At 39.4% G+C, this 21,110-nt stretch overlaps 1 protein-coding gene across 2 annotated transcripts in view; it reads left to right on the top strand.

The window, feature by feature from the left end:
* galnt18b (UDP-N-acetyl-alpha-D-galactosamine:polypeptide N-acetylgalactosaminyltransferase 18b) overlaps positions 1 to 13,894 on the top strand; it is an 87,170-nt gene extending 73,276 nt beyond the window's left edge. For both annotated transcript variants that reach the window (XM_063475358.1, XM_063475367.1), the window contains 3 exons: positions 4,974 to 5,069; positions 7,864 to 8,028; positions 13,309 to 13,894. In XM_063475358.1, coding sequence (XP_063331428.1) covers positions 4,974 to 5,069; positions 7,864 to 8,028; positions 13,309 to 13,455 — 408 coding nt within the window. In that variant the 3' untranslated portion in view covers positions 13,456 to 13,894. The remainder of the gene's footprint in view (positions 1 to 4,973; positions 5,070 to 7,863; positions 8,029 to 13,308) is intronic.
* The last annotated feature ends 7,216 nt before the right edge of the window (positions 13,895 to 21,110 follow it).

The raw sequence follows: 21,110 nt of genomic DNA, 5'->3' as shown, positions 1-21,110 counted from the left end.
ACTGCCTGTGGTTCAGGTGTAAAGCCACATGAAAATAGGCATCCGTTAGATCGATTGTTGCAAACCAATCACCCGGGCTGGCTTAATTCAAAAGCTGTCTGAGTGTTAGCATCTTGAACTTATACGTTCGTAGATACTTGTTCAAGACTCGCAGGTCGAGGATGGGACGAAGCCCTCCCACTTTTTTCGGAACAACAAAATAACATTTTCTGTCTCTGAAGCAGGGACCACTCGTATTGCTCTTGTCTGCAATAGCGCATTTATTTCTTCCCTCAGTATCACTGCTACCTCGTTGCCAACAGTATTGATGATTCTGCAGAAACGAGAATCATCAACGGAATTGCAACCTGTAACCCATAGCTGCAGTTCGCAACACCCACGGGGAGGTGGCGCAAGCATGCCATTGAGGGAGCCAGCTAGATGACCTGCAGCACTGCTGGTGTGGCGTTGTCGATTGTAACATGGTAACATGTACATTAACACATTTTGTTGGAGGTACCTTTCCTGGGGCACAACAATGAAAAACAGCGGGTTAACCTATTGTGATGGAAATTTATTTTATTTCATGTATTGGTCACACGTTTTAGTAATATCGCTTTTGGGTGATTTAATCCGTCTTCGGATTCGGATGAAGCCGGGGTCCCAGACTTGGAGAGGAGAGTGTCATGCCTTGCAACAGCCGTCCATCCCAGCACTTTCTCCACAAATGGCACCCATCTTTCCAGGGTTGAGCACCAGAGCTGGTGACAAAATGCAGAGGCTTCAGGCTCCGTCAACGCTCTCCTAGCATGGACAATCCCCAGGCAGACAAGGCAGCCATTGTGCTGGTCTCTGTTGTGCAAACAGAAGCCGCACCACTGAGGACAGGGGTGGGCAGAAGATTTCTGCTTTGCTCGCTTAGGTTTGGAGTCCATTCCAAAACGCAAAGCAAAATGCTGCACAAGAAAAGTCGAAGTTAGCGCTCCAACTGCGTCAAGTCAGCAGACAACGGAGCTAACTAGCAGCAGCTAGCTAGCCCAAATCAGCAGAGGTATTCTCAGCGAGGTGAAGAGCGTAAGAACTGAGGGATGACTGTGATGACAGGGAGTATATGTGCAGGCGGGGCTGTGCGCATGTCATCACAGGTCATCCGCCTTAAAGGCGTGAATAAAGGTTTCTTCAGCCATGACATGCGAGGATATGATATCCCATACTTATGTGTTGTACTGAGTGAATTGACTTAAAGGGAACTTAAAGTCATTGAGGGTTCCATACCTCTTGAGCATTGGGGCTCAAGAAGATATATCCGTTCAAAAATCATGTAGACTAATCATAAGATCATAAGAGCTCATGGGTTGTATATTTGCTACTGACTGTAGGAGAAAAAGGACAGAGCATTGTTGTGCCGTATTTACTGTTTTTATTTTTGTCTGTATATTAAAATCTCACTGACTTTGTTGTATTTATCCGCGACACCTTAAAGCCCGGTCTGTGAAAACATTATCAGACATAAACCGGTCCGTGGCACAAAAAAGGTTGGGGACCGCTGCTTTATTTGGTGTATGAAGCTGTGGGAATCACAAACTTTTTAACAATAAATAAAACTGTAAAATCTGCTGTTTATTAGGTGTAATGTTTATCACATTCACTATGTTAGCCTAGCTAATGTTAGCCTAATGTTCGCTAATCTGCCCTAACACAAAGTCAAAAGTGCAATGAATGAAAATTTGTTTAGTTTTCACAGGTATTTGGTCATAAAAGAAAAGACTGGATAAACTGACGATCTGATGAATTACCTCTGGCTGTATAACCCAGTATCAGGCCAAAACGAGTAATAGGCACACCAGCCCACCATGTCCATTTCCATGCAGAAGTCACAATAAGTTGCAGTAAGCTGCAGTACCAGCAGAGGGAGACATTTTATTTTAAGCCAACATGAAAATAATCACGGGAAAGAATTTAAACAGACATTATTAGCACATTAGCATCTAAATACATATTAGCCGCCTATCTTAATTGTTTGCAGTGATTAAGGACCCTGGAATGTATTTCATACCTTCCTTGCTCATTAGTGACTTCTTGGCTTTAAATATATTATCGCCGCCTGCTGGTATTGCAACTTCTGCATGCGTGTCCATTTCACACTTTCGAGAAGCAAAGCATAAAATGGAAACGGTGGCCCGGTGTTTCTGTTACACGCTTTGCAGTGATATCAGGTTGGGTTGTAGGCTATTTTTTTAATTGTTCTCATGTTGCGGCATTAATTAACAGAAACAAGATGTTGCTCAATCATAAGACACATCTGTAGTGTTTTAAACCTCTGAGCATGGGTTCATAGTCTTGACCAAAGTGGTAAGCTGATCATTTTTATTTCGACAGCCAAAAATGTCCTCACATTTTCAATTCACGTGTTTCAGGTCTATTTATTTCTCCCTCATCTTGTCCTCTACAGCTTTGTATCTCATTCCTGTTCCTATCCAGCTTTGTATTTGCTGTGCACACATTAGAGCAGTCCAATCAAATCTGAAGGATTTCATTTTTAAATCTCTCTTGTAACAATACTCCACCCACATATTTTCTGAAACATGTTTCATACATCATATTTCAAAAGCTAAAGGTCCTGATGGTTCAACGTGACTGTTTCCCATAGGTGTCGCTTACTCTTACATATTTATTGTTTTTATAGCTTTAGAATAGTTTAGACCTGTGCTGTTGATGTGGCCATGCGCTGCCTGTGGATCTACTGATTATCAGATACGAGTAGACGTCCCCGGAGCAACTGTGTTCTTCTGATCTCACATCTTTGCCTAATTCACTCCTTGCTCAAACCAGTATCCCTGAGCTCCCTGCAGTGCACTTTGTATCTTGCAATCTTGCCGACCTTTGTCATGACGCACATGAATAATCCTCTGGGCCTCAAAATCTGAGTCATGTTCATGAAGCATAACAGTTCTGATTTACATTTTTATAAAGTAAAAATTAGTTTAAGAGGATTCAGAATATGATTCATGTTTAGATCTTTCGACCCACTCACGTCCATTTTCCTCTGTATTTTCTGTAATTATGCTTTAAACCTCATATTCTGTGAGTTTCAGTGAAGGTGTATGATTGATGTTGGTATTAGATGGTTTCTGTGGGATGTAAACCTCTCTGGCCTCTTAATTAGTTACATCTCGCTTGTACTGGGTTGGATCACCTTTTGCCTTCAGAACTGCATTAATTATACGTGGCATAGATTCAAAAAGGTGCTGGAAACATTCCTCAGATGTACACTTGGTACTAAGGAGCCTGAATTTTGCCAAGAGATTTCCCACACACTATCAAACCAGCCTGAATCACTGATACGAGGCAGGTTGGATCCATGCTTTCATGTTGTTCAGAACAAATTCTGACCCTACCAGCTGACTGATCCTGCACAAATTGAGATTCATCAGACCAGGCAATGTTTTTCCAACCTTCGATTGTTCGATTTTGGTTATATTCAAGTTATACAATCATGTTTCATGTTTTTAGCTTCCTGTTAACAGGTATACCCAATAAAGTGGCAAGTGAGTGTAATTCTTATTTGTCTTTCTGGATTTTTAGCTCCAAACTTACACAGTTTTGTAGAAGTATTTTCAAAGCAAAAGCAAGCACTGCATCAGGAAGTACTAACTGTCTGGGTAATAATTTCCTCCCCTATGGAAGAAGAAATAATGCAGTGCAGAGCTGAACAGAGCTTCCTTGCTCTGTTCGTGGACTGTTTTTGGCTTTTTGATCAAACATGTAGTACTCTGACATGTCCATCTGCATGTAAAGGACAAAGGTCACTCTTTCGAGGATGCCAATGTTCACATTTTGGAAAGAGAAGCCAGATAGTTTGAAAGAGGAGTGAAAGAGGCCATCTATGTCCACTGTGAACAACCATCTTTGAACAGAGGCGGTGGCTTGCAACACCAACTGTCTGCCATCTACAATCCAGTTTTGAGATCCCCTCCCAGACACCTTAACGCCCACTCACATCCTGGACCATTTGACCTCAGGAAATCACATGATAGGGTGGGGCTAGATTTCACAGTGAGCTCACCCGAAACCTTGGCTGATTGTGACCTACACCTTGGTTCGTGTGATTAGGTAGAGGATCATTAGGGGGTCCTTTTGTCCCTCTTGGGGGGACACTCCCACAGGGCTTAAATCCAGGACTCTCCACCATTTGACCCTTAGAACTGAAGAAGCTTCTCGGATCAGAGGTGAAACGTCTTCAAGCAACTTAAAGAAGTCCAGATGCTTTTCTTTCCAAGCTCCTTAGACTCTGACATGTAGTACTTTGGATTACAAAAGCATCATAATCCGTACATACTCCAGCATAACAAATAAAACTGACCACGCATAAAAAACAGCACAGAAAATATCATTGTCTTGTAGCAGCGTCCTCCGTACACCATCGATTTTTCACACATTTGGAGTAACAAATTGAAGAACTAACAGGACTTCTCTCAGACAAAGAAAAGACACTTGTGCTGTAGCAAGCATTATAAAATGGTACCAGGATCAATCGACGGAGTAATAAAGTGACATGTAATTTACCACCTTAAATAATTGCCTTTTTTGCTCAGTTAGTTAAACTCTTAAGGTTGGTCAAGAATTCTCCCTCTGAGTACAATTGTAATTCTGCAGGACAGCAAAATCTTTTTTTTTCTCCCTTGTTTCTTTTCAGTTTTCTTTGTAGCTACTTCAATAAATTAAGGGAGGTGAATAAATCAAGCTGTACTAGAAAAGAGCGCATCGAGTTGTCTTTTAATTGTGACAGGCTTGAATAGAAGCTCGGCACTTCGCTGCGTGAACCTTGTAGAAATTAGATACTACTGTTGATGGAAGCACATATTTCTAAAGGATATAAAGGTAACATAACAAACTTCATTTAGTTTATAGTGTTACCTGCTTGTGCCACATGTAAACACAGTCATAGTACTGACTTTGAAAAATAAATTTTGTTTCTTTGTGCATTTCCCCAGTTGAAAAATTCTCTGAAGACTGATCTGTGTCTGGACCAGGGGCCTGACAATGACAACATGCCCATCCTGTATCTCTGCCACGGGATGACACCACAGGTTAGTGCTCTCCTAAACATCCTCTCTGTCTCTGCTTCACTTCAGCATGGAGCAAATACTAAAACTGAATATAATACCTATATATCTTGGGTTGTCTTACCCAAACTTGTTTTATCTTATGAAAATAACTCGAGCAACAGTCCCCGGTGTTTTTAAATACATATTAAACTTGTCTCTACTCGCAATACACCTCAATTTAGCTGTGAACCTTCCTGAAGGAATCCAGCACGGAATAAAATTCCACATCATCAACAAAGTTGCAAAGACCATGTTTTTGATTACAATATTTTGTATCTTGATCTTTTTCTCCAGCTTTCTTTTTACACTCTGTCTTTTTGTTTTTAATCAGTTTTTATTTGCTGTTTGTCTGAAATGCTTATTCAGGACACATGTCAGCTCAAATAGGAGGGAGTTTGTGTCTTCAAATGTTAGTACAGCCTGATTATCATTTGCTTTCTCCAGTCTCTCCCAGCATATCGATCCCTCCATCCCATTACATCTGAGCAGATTGTTTTCAAACTGTTTAACCTTGCTGTGATGGTTGTAAACTTGTCTCATAGAGTGTGGTTTGATCTGACATTATCCCTCTCTATTTAAATGAAACTACTGGATGTGCTTCACACTCAGTGTGGCCTGTGCTGATGTTTACACCACTGTACAATTTAAAACTCATCCCAGAGAAATCTTCGGTGATATCTCTGTAAGCTTTAGGAATGTTAATAATTATTATTTCCATATACTGCTTAAACAGCTCTTTTTTCAGGCCTAGATAACTTAAAACTTGTTAATTATAAAGCTGTTTTGAGCTATAAATCCAGGCATATCAAACAAAGGATTGGAGTAGCACCAGCATTTCTAATGAGATTAGGGATCTCTGCTGCAAGACAAATCTAGTCTGCTCTATTTTTATGTTTCAGTGTTACATCATCGGGAGGAATTAGTCCCTGGATTGCCTTTATATTGGTACAGATACAATGACTGTTGCAAATGCATGCTCTAGTCGGTCAGAATGAGTCATTTTAAGCGTCAGCTACTTTCCGCAGATGTTGCTTTTATAGGCTTTGTGTCCAAAGTGCTGTGGTAAAAGCAGTACATAAATGTGCTAAAAGAAACCTGCCAAGGTACACATGAAAGAAAGAGTAATACAAAGCTTACACTCCCACAGTAGAGCATGTTGTCAGCAAACATACAGCCCTCCAGCTCGCTCGAGCAGTAATAAAACATACCGACTTAAGCACAGCAACAACAGAAGCCACTGCCACAAAGGCCTGGCAGCTTGCACATTTCCAAAAGTGAGCAGCACAGATAATCTTTTTTTTTTAAATCACACTTATCAGATTTTTTTAATGCCTGGTGCAAAAGAGGCAGGAAGTAATTTGGGAATTAAGAGACAAATATGATTAGAGTAAAAGTAATACAATCTAACTCTGTGTTTTTAATAAAACTTTAATAAAAGAAAGTATTTTGAGTATCTTTGACTGATAATAGAGGGGATGATGAGGGTAATCTGTACCCCAGATCCACATAGTTCCTGTGTAATTGTCTGCTTCAAGCTCAGTTTAACTCTGGAACTCTGGTGATTTCACTACTCCGTTGATGTTTGCACCTCTTTATCATTTAAATTCTGCTACACAATTAACGTGTTCACCTTTGAGCTTTGTTTTTATCCCTTTGTTTTAAGCTTCCAGTAAATGTACCCGGATCCTTTACTTTTATAAGTCTACTAGTAAGCAATGTGAAAATACTAGAGTCACAGTTCTGCTCATGTAAAAGCACAGCGCTGACAGCACAACGTGTAAAGCTGTACTCGCTCTGCATACAAAGGGGTCTAGTCAGACACTTGATACTGATCCATTGATGTGTAAGTAGCATTTTATTCTTTTTTTTATGGCTGGTCGAGGTGGAGGCGTGGAGCTAATTTTAACTGTTTTCTGGACTACACAGTTAGATACTGTGGCAGCCAATGTGGGCGTTGTGCCCCTCCACTGGGTCACCAGATAAATCTGGTGAGTTGATTAGTGGGAGAGGGGAAAAAAGAAAACAAAGCGACATTAATTTCTTTTTATTGCTTTAGGCGTCCAGCTGCATTTTCTTTTTTGTTAAAGGTCATATAGTTTTATCTTTTTGAAATATCTCTGGTAAAAAAAAATGAGTGCTAACATAACATGTTTTTAGTTTTTTAAAAATGTAATTAATTAATCAAAGAGTTTCGAGTTTACTTATTTACCTTCCACCCCTGCACGATTGAGCACATTCATATCATCGGTACACAGCATAGCACATTATGTTTGTTCAAGACGTCGTGTTTTTCGCTCTGTGTGCTCTTCACCAAACCAAAGCAAGTTTTGTGTCAGTGAATACATAACTCGTTCCTTTGCTTCATTCTTGCAAATGATTTACAGCTTTGTCAGCTTAATATGAGCAAACATTTGCCCTTGAAAAAAACTGCTGGGAAGGTTTCCATCAGAGAAAGCACAATTATTTCTCTCCCCCCCAATTCCTGAATTAACAATGAGATTCTTTTGTTGCCTCGCCTGGTCTATCTTTTAGCCTGTGTTCAGTCAGGAAAGCAGTATAAATATGCATCTTTAATGCATGTAAATCAGCCTCACAGATCTCTCTTTCATACTGAAAGAAAACCCAAGAGCAAGCCTCATTTGCTGCATAGTTTAATACCTGTATGGCATATACAGCTGGAGAAGGGCCATTATCTAAATGTCAACCACGCCAGTCTGAACATGCACAGTAAAGCAGCATGCAGTTTGCTTATAGCTGGGTTTTGTGTTTATTTCAGAATGTTTACTACACCAGTACTCAGCGGCTCCACATCGGGCTCCTCAGTCCCACCATTGATGACGATGACAACAAGTGCCTGGTGGATGTGAATAGCAGACCCCGCCTCATTGAGTGCAGCTATGCTGCAGAAAAGCGCATGAAACTCCACTGGCTCTTCACTCAGGTAAAAAACCCACAGCACAGATGTTCAGAAAAAGCCTTAAATAGCTCTTCCAAACACTTCCTGGAAAACTCATTATCACATTATTACCATCCATCATTTTAGCACCAAATTTTCACTGAAAGTATAAATTGTGGCTGTTGTTCATTCATTTTGCAACACATAGCAGTGACAATTGAAGTTCTGTGGTAAACACAGATACACACAGATATTAAAATGTATGTGTATGAACATAAGAGGAAAAGAGTTGTGTTTATAGTTTTGTAAAAAGGGTGTCACAGCAGAAAAAGGGCATTCACACACTTGGTTTAGTTTAAGGTACAAGTGTTCCAGGGCCGTGCGCTGTCTCTGAGTGCTGAATCATTCATTTATATATGTAAGTTTGGGTTTTCTATATTGTAGTATTTAAAGTTTTGACTCATCTGTTTTGGGGTTTGGATTCTTGTAATGGTTTTATTTTGAAATCCCTGCCTTGGTTTTATTATTGCTGTATTGCTTTTCAGTTTTGGGATATTATTACCTTTTTTCTCTTAGGTTATCACTTTGGCCTCCTCAACGTTTTCTTTGTTCAGTGTTATTTTTCTTGTCTAAGTATTTAGTTGGGTCTTTTTGTTATTTCCCATTTTGTTTTCGTAGTTTGTGGTCTCTTCCTGCTAAAATCTCTTCCTGCTTCCTGTTAAAATTGAGGGTTTTTTCTTCCTACTGTCACCAAGTAGCTGGCTCACATGGTATGATCTGATTATTGGGGTTTTCTCTGTATTATTTTAGGGTCTTTAGTTTACAACATAAATCACCTTAAGGCGACTGCCGTTGTGATTCGGCGCTATATAAATAAAACTGAATTGAAAAATAATTAAGGGAGCACTTAAAATCTCACATTCCATTTAAAGTACATAGACCTCTCTTCCCCTTGTCCTTTGTCATGTCATTTTCTAAGTCCAGTGTGTGTTCCTGCCTTGTTTCTGTGCTTGGATTGCTTTTCTCTTTGTGTATTTGGATGTGGTTCTCACTATAAAAGGCTCGCTTCTCTGTCTCCTGCGTTATGCATCTTGGATCCCCTAAAATCTACAGTCCACACAGTCAACTGTTTGGTTTTAGACTCCAAGCATCAGTTTAAGCATTCAGAAAAAGATTATAATCATGTAGGTGGTTAAGTTACAATTTAAGTTCTCTTCAGCTCATTTGGACACAAAGACTCACTGAAAATTAATGACTGTCTCACTTCATTAGTAGCTCAGTGGTATTTCAATAGAACTGGGGGAATTTTACTTTGTGCTTTCATTTGGCTCCACATACTCTCTGCTTTGCTGTCAGAGTACGATCAGATTCGTGTTCTCTTTTCCATTTTTATGTATAAAATCCCAAAATAGTGCTTTAAAGAGGCTTGCTGTAACAAGAACAGCACTGTTTTCACTCCAGTGCCTCTAGACCTGTGTCTGTTTGGTTTGGCATAACAGACACACGCTCAAGATCATATGTCACACATTCCCTTGTTGATCTTAACGTGGCAGTTTTAGTTAACTTTGTATAATTTAGTAAGTGGAATGAGGGCATATCAGCCAGGCTGGAGCATACGTCTCTGAAATGTGCCATCAATTATTGACACAGTTTTAGCTGCACAAGGAGTCAAACTTCAGCAGAAATAGATTGCCTTGATGCAGCTACTCCAACTCTGAAAGAAGGAGTGCTCTGCAAATAAGAGGAAAAAAAACTTTGATTTATCTTAATTCAAATGCTGCACTGTTCTGTACAAAACCTAGTTAGATAAAGATATTTTTAATCTCTTTCTAATGAAATGTGGAAAATTGCCTCACCTCCTTTACTCACTCTAAAAGCCTCTCATTAGCCACAGTGTGATTTCCATTGTCCTCAGTTTGAGAAATAAATAAATTGTTTGCTTTCATGTAAAGATTACTCACATAGTGGTAGATTAAAAAGAAAACTTAAATGGTAGAGTTTGGTTTGGTTGTATAATTTGTGGGTGATGCATTTTTTTTTAATCACTGTTACAATTCAAGTAACAGCCGCCCTGTCTATGATATGTATCCACACATTTTAAGAAGGCGTACCAAGATTTCATGTAGACAAGTTGCCTGATTAAAACCCAGAGTTTCTACTTTTATCACCCAGTGTTACAGATTTACAGTGATTCTGGCTTTTACAATGGCCATGTTCCAGCTCTGTGAATCATCGCCCAGGTCTTCGGTTTGTTCAGCGATTCCAATAAGTCTTGCATTGTGTTTATTGATGCCTGTTTCCCCAGTTTGCAAATCAATGGGACAATTGTTTTGCAGGCATGAATAAGAATAAAGATGTCATCCCTCTATGCAAGAGCCAGACAAATAGCTGCATCCCCGGATTAAGTTACAAATGTACTTATATAATTATCCAAAAAAGACATTTATAAAGGTATGAACATACCCTAAGTTTTATCATTATTTTATCTTATTTTTTAACACACTGTAAATCTGGAGTTTGCATGTTTTCATCCAGTACTATTTGGGCCAAAGACATGCATGTTAGGTTAATTGATAAAGTGGTCATTAAAAAAATAGTATAATGCAACACTTACAAATAGGATAATGCTGCAGAAAATCATTGATCTTGTTAATATTACACAGAGCAGTATAATAAACATTTTATTTCAAGTTTTATTATTTTATCGCTGAGTGTGCTCTCAGTACTGCACATTAGAGCTCTGAAACTCTAATCTGGACACATTTGAAGAGGAAAGGGACACGAGGAAGACATTGTGGACATATTGGCAGACCATTCTAATCTTTTGTTGTGCGTTCTCTGTTAAGAGACTTAAGACCAGATTAAAATGAAATATAACATCATTTATGATATCTGCATCACCACTCCCATGACATTGATATGCACATTTTGCGCTTCATTCAGTGGTTTTAGTAGCTGTAGTGTTGGGAGGATAGTAGAATGCTCCCAAACAGGTTATGTGTTCAGCATTAGTTACCATGGTGATTCAGCCAGGTAAAAAGAGAGACATTTTTTGTGGCATAGCTTCCTAAGCAACCTCGCTTCATAATACACCCCTCAGCTCTTCTGCATAATTTATGGTGTCCATTTGTAAATGGATTTCCATATAGTTAGCTAAGAGAGAGGTATTTTCCTGCACCTTCCTGAATGTGGATGATGCTGTCTATTGTTGAATTCTGATTGGTTGACAAGTGGGTCGGAATAGGAAAGAGAGTGAAGCATGACTAAAAAAATAATATATCAAAAATCAAAAAATACAGCATGACAAATGCAGACAGTGACTACAGTGCAAACCTTTCAGTGCTTTTTATATTTTATTTCACTTCAGCTTCTTATATGTTATAACTTCGCTCTTCTCTAAGGCTGCCTGATGGACCAGCAACAGCAAAAGCAAGAATAGGCGACAGACCAATTGTGTCACATACTTTGTGCATGATTGACAACAAACACTCTCTGCAGGTAGACGGGCCGTCCACAGACTGCCTGTGGACTGGAAGCATGTTGTACTTCAGCCTTACAGATGTACAACCTGACACAGGAGGACGGGCTTTAATCCCAGCTTTCATTTCAAAAATCAGAGAAGGTGCAACATTTATAAATAAACCTCAAATAGTCTGATGTTCAGAATGACACAAACGTAACCTGAAAAAATAAAAATAAATGAAAAGGGAAAAGTGTTTTGGGGGGTTATATTGCTACTGCACACCCCCTCAATGCAGTCAGCCCAGGGGAAATACCATATTATTTGTTGCAATATTCTTCTACATCGTATCACAGCTACAGCTGTCGCTATATCTGCTTATGGAGAAGACATGTGTGCCCCTCTGGTACCCTTCACCTCATGCAATAGCTGTGCCTCATGTTTAACGCCCCCCCTCCTGTGAAAAAAATCCTCCTCTTCTTGGTTAGGGAAACCTGACAGTTTGAAGGTGTCTGCTCTTGAGCAGCCATTGTTCTCTATATTTGAAGTCTAAGCGTATTAGACATCAACTGTTCTGTAAGCAGTGAGAATTTAGGATACTGTGGGTAAGTTAGTGTAATGGCTGGTTACACTAAAACAAAGGCACCTTATTAAATAATAGCAATAATCATATCTTGATGTAGGTCCTGTTTACTGGGGTTCGAGCACCCTGATGAAGAGCACAGGGCTGAAACTGTGGAAGTAATAGAGCTTATTTTCCATTTTTTGGTTCTGTAGTCAGATTTCATTATGAGATTTGACCTTGCAAATCATATCTTAACAGTATCTTAGATGAATAGCAGGCTGTTGTCATATAAAATATTCTGTTTCTATATCAGGAATGGGGATCTGTGCCTATACAGCTCCAATCCTTTAGGTTATTTCCTGATGGGCCACACAGTGCCCCATCAGGTGGTGCATGTCTTAATGGTCTTTAAATGTCCACTTCCAGAGTTACTGCAAATCTGTTATCTATAAAAATGTCTCTTGGACTTCACACATGGGCCAAAACTCGTGAAGACATAGAAAGAATAATTTAGCACCAGGTCTGTACAGGCTGTCCAATCCTTGGGTCTTTTTCCTCCCACATCCCTTTGCATTCCTCTCATAGCACTGAAAAGAGCTCTCCCCACACAGCCCTCTCCACACTGTATTGACTGTTGAAGGCCTCCTCTTCAGTCACTTGCCCTTTGTCAGCCCTGACACTGTAATGAGAAAATCCTGCCTCATTTCATGAAGACATGCTTCAATATTTTTACTGAGCTGATGGTCTCATTCTGTTCAGACTCTGGCAGCAGCTGTCATATTAAAGTTTATAAATTGCTGGACCTTAGTTTTTGCTCTTCCTCCATATGTCCCATCCTCCAATAAATCAAAGACTTCTTGTCTATTAAATGAAGGGTTTTTTTTAAACAATATTGTAATAGCTCTGAAACCTAATATGAGGTGTTTGTGTCCTTCATGCCCTGGTTTCAATTTCTCTTCCTGTTTGTCTGGGATGTCTGTTGTTGTGTTTGTGTCTCGTTTTCCTCTTTTGAGTCAAGCCTGTTTTATCCAGAGCCTTGCTAGGAAAAAAGCTAATGACAAAGCTGGTAATCACGTTGCTGTTTTTGCCCTTAACCATGTTGATGCTATCTGGTGGCCCAGTGAGGATGGTGTGAATCAGCCAAAAAAAAAAAAACCAGCTTAGGGCTCCTCAGCAGCTTACATCTATAACCATTCACAGCAGTGTGGGTTTAAAAAGAGGCAGGTTATATTGTGCACACATTTTTTTTTCTCTTCTGGATTCTGGCACAATTTTAACCAGCCTGCTTTTATCTTTTCAGGGAGGATCCATTCAAAACAGGAAATCAAAGAGATGCCTAGAGCTTGTAGCAAGCAGTGACAATGAGTTTGGCTACCAACTGGCTCTGCAGAAATGCACTGGACAGAAATGGTTCATCACAAATGTGCTGTTTAGCAGCTCCCTATGACTGACTGCCGAAGGAAACACTGGAGTCAATAGCAACTGGACTGAATGAAGTCGTCTCTTTTGTGTGCATTTGTGTATGCAAGTGTGAGTCTCTGTGTATGAAAGTCTAGGAGGCAGGAGCACTCATTTTGAGAGCCACGATGTCTTCTGAAGAGCCGGTCGACATCACATCATAAATGTTAAACATTTTATTTTGCCTAAAGGAACAGCCATAGTTGGCAGATATTTTTCAGATCTGACAATGTAGTATATTTAGTATATTTTGTGGTAAATACAGTACAGTCAGATTTTCGTTGACTTCAAATATGTAATGGGTACTTGTTAATATTTGCTACTGTGTAGCAAGCTTTCTGAATCTGTCCCTGCTGTAATTATTTTTTATTTTAGTGTCTCAGGTTTGTAGGTTTATTATGCGATTGAGCTGTACAGTTGTGGAAAATATTGGAATAAATCTGAAATTGATATTTTCTAAATGTAAATATTTTTGAATATTTGTAATATATAACATTGAAATAACGCTCAATAATTATAGAGTGCAGTGCCTTTTTTTTTTCCGAGGTCAGTATTTGAAATAACAGGTCAATCTAGCAGTAATTATCAGCTGAAAGGATTCAAGCTGGGATAGGCTCCAGCGCCCCCCGCGACTCTGAAAAGGATAAGCGGAAGCGAATGGATGGATGAATGGAGGATTCAAGCTTACAATCAAATCAACAAACACATTTCACACAGGGCCTTGGGTGACCCCAGAGGCTGGGGTGTGCCCCCCGTACATTCCATGACACACCCACCCAATATATATATATAAGTACCTTCAAAAATGAGTTGTGTGTGTGGGGGGGCATCTTCCTACACCCTTGTTTCACACACCCAGCCTGGGATGGTTTGCTGCTGCTTCGGGGCGGTGCCTGAGGCCCTGGGACTTTATTCTTGACTCGCACCAGGGTGGCTGGCCTCTAGCTGGCTGCAGATGGCGCGGTTGTCCTGGGTCCATCTCTGTCTGCCTCTGGCTCCTGGTGGGCATTTTTGTGGGTTTCCACCCTCATTATTAAGTACATTAGTGATAAAGACACAGGCATTCTAACACACTCTCTCTCACACACACTCACAAGTGTGAGTGTGTGTGAGAGAAGCTTGTTGATTTATGTATCTGTATATTTTTTGATTTATGTGTTCCAGGAGCTGTGTGTTTGTCTTTTATTCTTACAGCAACAGCAGTTGGCGATACACTGTGCACTTCTATTTGTGCTTTATCATTTTATTATATCTCCCCCCTCCCCGCTTCTTTTTTTTTTCCTGCCTGTCCTGCCGTAGACATCGACATACAACATGTAGTGTAATAACTGAAATTACACAAATAGAAATGACTAAATAAACAGATAAAAGATTCACATGAACAACAGGAGCCTATAGAGATTTTCTATAGCTGTTCTTGCTGAAGCAAAGTGTGTTTGGCACCAAAGTGCATTTAGATCACAATTCTGATTGCAAAAGCTGTCAGACAGGACAGGATTTTAAAACTCAAAAAAGACTGTTTACACACTGTGCTACAAAGCTCAACACACCCAGGATAACTTTCCATTATTGGCTTCAATTGCTCTAACTTGTCAGTCAGGCTAAGCAGTTACACAAAGGCGGTTATCAGCTTGATAATTTAACCCAGAGTTTTTCAATCTAGCTACAAGTGCACTCACATGGAAGGGGTTAGCGTTGGCACCATCTGACTTGTTAGGAAAACGGTAAAGTCCACAGGCAGAAGTATGATTGATCTTAAACAGGAAGATAAAACTATGATATTAGAAAAACATCAAGAAGTTAGACACTTTCGTTACACAGCTAGTACTGTCACGGTCTGTGTGGCAGACCGTGGGGAATGTTGGGGATAGGACCCAAACGCTGGACTTATTGGAATGAGCAGTGCATTTATTTACAGTGAGGTAAATGTACACCACACAATAAATCTCCAGAGTGCTCCCTTGACTCCCGTGACGTGTCTTCTCCCAAGTGCTGGTATCCCGTGCTCTCTGCCCCTGTGCCTACGCACACCCCTGTGCATCCTGCAGTCCTGTGTTCCGCTCTCCTCCTGAGGAAAAACAACAGATGCAGCCGTTATGGCACCAACTCCAGCAGGCATACACTAAACAGCACTTTAAACACTGACATGGAGTCTAACTCAACGATCCTGCGCCAGAGGAAGCCTCATCGCTCTGTTATGTAGCTCCCCCGACGAGCCTGATCAGAAGCAGGTGTGTGAGAACCTGGGCGTGACCGGCAGCTGGCAGGGCCACACCCATAAGGCCTGCAGGTGGCTGTCCTTCATTCTCCAGCCACACCCGCAGACACACCCGCACACATATACACCCACCGGCATGGAACACAAGAGCACAGTGCAGAAAACATACATCCAATATAATAATAATAATAATAATAATAATAATAATAATGAAGGTCCACACTGTTCACGGACCCCGAGTCCCCGGAACCGGGTCCGTGACAAGTACTGTGTCATGAGGAAAAGCACTGTACAGTTATTTACCGTTAAAAGTGGTGCATGAATGTGTGCAATCCAAACAATTTTGATGTTAAGACTGGAAGAGACCTACTTAATTAATAACATTGTCTGTTTGAAGCCAGGAGGAAAGTTGGCCAAAATGCTAATTGTAGAAGTTAAGAGTACCAATACTTTGTCATTAAATCACAGGAGAATCTGATGGAGTTATTCATTAAACTGATATTTTGATTAGCATAAGACGTTATGCCCATCTAAATATCAGTTGTAGTTTAAAAATTTAAAAAAAAATCGTTTTTTCAGCAAACAGGAAACGAAATCAAAGAAGAGTTGTGTTTATCTTCTCTAAGCGTCGTACTGCTGCTCATCAGGGAAATACAAAGACTTTAGATGATATTAAAACACTTTAGACCTTCCTTTTATCTGTGCACAGAAGTCTGAGGGACTTCCAGGAATGGTAACAGGATTTTTTTGAGCTCTAATTGTTCAGCATGTGGTAATTTTCTATCTGTTAAACTAGGAACATGACCGGCTTTGGAGCAGGTTAGGCCTGCAACATAAGTTACCATGGTGACAATAAGGAAAACCCAGGATTAACCCTGAAGTTGCCTGGGTAAGTCCACATCCTCTTTCATAATGCAGACCCGTGTTGGATTTAGAAATCACAAATACAGAAATACTGGAAGTGGCACAGAACCAGTACAGATAACAGAGATAACTGTTGGGAGTTCAAACACTCTCGAAACCATCTGTCAGACAGAGGAAGACAAGGCAAGACAGATAATGTTTAACTAGAAGTTTTTGTATAAATTTCCTCAGAGCACAGAGTGGCATCACAAAAACCGAAAAATCTTTCTTCAGATTAAATTGTATATACAAATGCTGCAAAATTTCACAGTTGCCACTTTTTAAACATGCAAATGGGCTCCACTCCATTTCAGTAATTCCAGCTTTGGGCTGTTGGTTGGAAAAAGCAAGCACTGTGATGGTGTCACTTTGAACTCTGAGACCATTTTCTGAATTTTTTGCAAATCACTTTCTTTCAGGAAATGGTTTGCTAATGGTTTTGTTTAGGTTTCAGACACCTGCTGAAACCATGCTGGGGCTTTCACTTGGGGATGGAAAAATTGCAGTTTAGTTGTTTAAAAATGTGTTTTTGCTACCTGTCAACAACAAGGAAGATTAAACATTAAAGAAGCCACTCGGCAAACTGACCCACTTAGATGTAGCACAAACTTTTTGAACTCTAGAGCATTATCAGTTGCCTGACAGCAAACCTACCAAAACACAAAACCGTGGTCCTCCGACTGGTCCAATCTACCACTAACACTTGAACTTACTGTGACACACTGATTTACTTGTAATTTGGGGTAATGCTGGCTATAAATCTTCCGAAATCTATACTTTAAAATATTTGCTGTGTGTGTTATGTGTATATATGATATATTTGCAAATAGCCTCACTCTAATGTCTCTACATAAGAAGACAAGTTTACCTGGAGGTTAATATGAGACAATGGTGACAATGTAAGAGAGAAAGCTGCACTGCTAAGGAAAAAAATTAAATAAGAGTGTCCGAGCTTTCTAAAGAAGGACCGGTTAAAAACTAAAATTGAAAAGCAACAAGATGCTGAGGCTGAAATTTTGCTCTATGTTGAGATTTGACCTTCAAAGAGACCTTTTATTTAACTCTGACTAAAACACACACATAGAACATTTAAAAGGTACAGAGCTACGGCAGTGATCTTGTCAGTTTGTACTGACAAATGCTGGGGCAGAAGCGGAGAAATGGGGCAGCTATCTAGTCTGACTGTATGCACCTGGGGACGAGGCGAGTGGCACAGACTGCTTCCAACATGCCAGTCCTCGTTACTATTCACATTCAAGCAGAGCTCAGCAAACCATGGCATTAAATATACATGGAAACCCACTTTCATCAAAAGGACTTCCCCACTAACACGTCCTAATATATGCAATAAGAGAGCACGCTTGAATTTTTGAATGAAAGAACTCCAAAACAGTGCTCCCATGCACATTACTTTTATCTTCTTTTAGCAGAGCTCTTGTCTTGATTGCCCGCTGATGCACTCTATAAACCTTCCTTTCACCTTTAAGCTGGGCATGTCTGTTAATAGGGGGTCTTTGTTTGGATATTTGCTTGAAATTCATTGTATTTAATGCATATTTCACCCTTGTTGATTTAGCACATAATAGTGTGCCTCAAAATAACTCGATAAAGGGTTTACAAAGTACACAGCAGAGAATTAAATTCCTGTAAATGTGGAGACGTAGCTACATCTAAATGTATCCCACAGAGATGGAGCTGTGGAGCTGCTCTTGTCTGAGAATCAATGAGTCACATTCAGTTTCTCAGAAAAGCGCTGGCCTGGTTCTGATGAAGCCACAGTGATAATATGCCTGTCTTCCCTTTGAGATATAGCATTTGCAAAATTACAGTCACTTCTCGAGCTATGGGAATTAAAAACTGACTTTTAACACGTGCAAAAATTGACTTTTAACATGTTTTTTTTTTTTCTGGTGTTCCTCATAGGGAGAAAAGTTTTCTTCAATTTAAACTTAGCAGCTCTGATTTTATCTTGTACAAGTATATATCAGAAATTTTTAATAACTAACATGAACCACAGGGCACTGAAGGAAATGTGTTTACAGTTGAGTAAATGAAGTGGCTCTCTAGGTGAAAATGTGTCCAGCAAAAACATTTGAGTTCCTGACTTCCCACCGTTTTTCTCCCTGCTTTACTGATTTAATTGATTTTTCTTTCTTTTTTTCCCCCACACAGCTCATACTTAAAGTCCGACATAATGCTGCTGAAACCTTTGTTTATGTTGTGGGACATTTCTTGTAGAGATTAATGAATAATGATTTCACTCTGTGTTTAAGAAGAAAATAACAATTTTGTGTATTTTTAAGTAATTTTCTATGTGTTATAAAAGGGAGGACAGAAAAAATAAATGCAAATATGAAGCTGAGCATCATTAACAAAAATTACTAAATTCAACAAATGTTATAATAAAGTCTAGAAAAAAAACACTAAGTGAGGCACAAAAGAAGGGGGGTAGCATAAAATAGCATGAGGGACAAAGGCAAGAAGCACAGACGTGGAACACGGGTAATGGTTACAGACGAGCTGACAAAGACCAAAGAAAGCGCATGAGCTAATTAAGGCAGGAGGGCAAGGTAACAAGGAACAGGTGAAACTAATCGGGACCAATCAGGCAATCACAAAGGCAGCTCAGGGAAGGAAACCAATTTAAAAACAAATAAAAATTTAAAAAGCCGTAGAGAAAGGGAAAGAAATGTTTCCACATTAGCAGAAAAAAAGCGCTGTAACTATAACCCTGTAAACCTTACCCAATCTCAACATGGTGACAGCTGCTAATGGTTAACCACAAAACCCTGGTAAAACCCTATGTTATAACTTAACGCTGTAACCTGACATTTACCTCACTGGAAATTACCTGCACGTCACATCAACGCAGTTCACAGCAACTGTTCCGGCAGTTCCTTATATGCTGCCATTAATCGACTGTAAGTGAATGGACCACCACCAACTAGTGTTTTCACAGCAAAATTGCAGATCAGTGGTCATGCAGAGACTTGTTTAATACTTCATGTTCATTGTTCTTCTGTAAATTATGGACCCCATTAGTGTTCAGAATGAAGATAAACAAAAGCTTGCTTTGGGATTTGCAAACCTTGTCATTGACAAGTCAATACTATATGAACATGCAATGCACTATACAAAACAGGACTTTGAAAACTGATGGATTATGCAACAGTTGCTAGTAATCTTTAATATACAATCTTTCAGTAAAACAGAACAATTATGTGTACTTCAAACAAATTAAGCTCTGATTATATTTTTCATTTTGACATGTAATGAGCAAAAACTGCTGCTGAATATAAGCTGCATCAGATCCTCTGCAAGTATGTGATAAGTTCCTGGTAATTTACACGTATTTGAAGTGTAATTTATTTCTTGAGTCATGTTATTTCTTGCACGTCTTTCCTCAATTTAGTTCAGTCTATGATTTTTTTTAACACAACAGTTGATCTTTTGAGGAAAAGAAAAATATCTATTTGCACACTTGTTACTCAGAGTCAGAAGTTGGTTACTGCTTTCAAGTCATAGAACTTATTGTAGCATGAAGATTGGACGCAGAGGGGAACGGAAAACTCCAGATCATTTCAAAGGTAACAAAATCCATCCATCCCATTTTACAGAGGTTTGTGGGTCAAATCATTTCTGAGCTTTCTGAGCTGAAAGTTTGAGCCAGAGTGTCACTGGTCAATGACACGTAACACTGAAAATCACAGTGTCAAAATTAATTTGGGTCACTATTGCAGTTAAGTGCTCAGAAAGGTTCAGTGCTTAGAAAACCATGCCAGGCACAGGTTTTTTGCCCCAGTGTTAATTTTATTTCATTTTTTGTGTGTTTATTATTGTTATGCTTTTGTTATTACCCATATCTAAAATATTGTAATATGGAAAAATCATTATCTCTTCCATAGCTTCTTTAAAGTAAACTATCAATAATTATGACTCAGTGCAGATAAACTATGACTCCTGTCTAGTTTTGCTTTTTGTTATTATGTCCTTTACTTATCCGGATTTTAGTCTCTGTAAGGCCTAAAATTCCAGAGTGACCTATGGCAGCATATTTCCAGTAAATAAAAGGAAAGACACAAATGTAAACATCACAAACTAAGGTAATATTTGCATTTGTGCATTTAAGGTCAAATCTGAACTTTAACCTCAGTCCCAACCACCATATTTTAAGTGGGGTAAGAAACAGATAAAGAAAAAAGTAAAAATGTGTAGAAACAACCAATTCAGTAACAACTGGTACAGTATGAGTGCTGTACTGACTGTGAGTGATTTTAGCCAATGATTTCTAGGATGCACAGCACTAAACTGTAGAGATATGCAGATTGTATGAACTTGTTCTAACTCAACAAAAAAGCAAATAGGCGCATTTCCCAAAATGCCAAACCATTTCTTAAAATAAAATCTGAGCGCGCCTCCTCTTTTCTCTTTTCCCTCGATATCTCAGTCTCTTTCTACGTCTAACATTCATCTTTTTGCTTCTTATGGGAGCACGCTCTGAGAGACAACCTATCACATCTTGT

Source organism: Pelmatolapia mariae, linkage group LG1 (genome assembly GCF_036321145.2).
Source record: "Pelmatolapia mariae isolate MD_Pm_ZW linkage group LG1, Pm_UMD_F_2, whole genome shotgun sequence".
In the NCBI taxonomy this organism is placed as follows: domain Eukaryota; kingdom Metazoa; phylum Chordata; class Actinopteri; order Cichliformes; family Cichlidae; genus Pelmatolapia; species Pelmatolapia mariae.
This window is presented reverse-complemented; position numbering and strand designations above follow the sequence as displayed.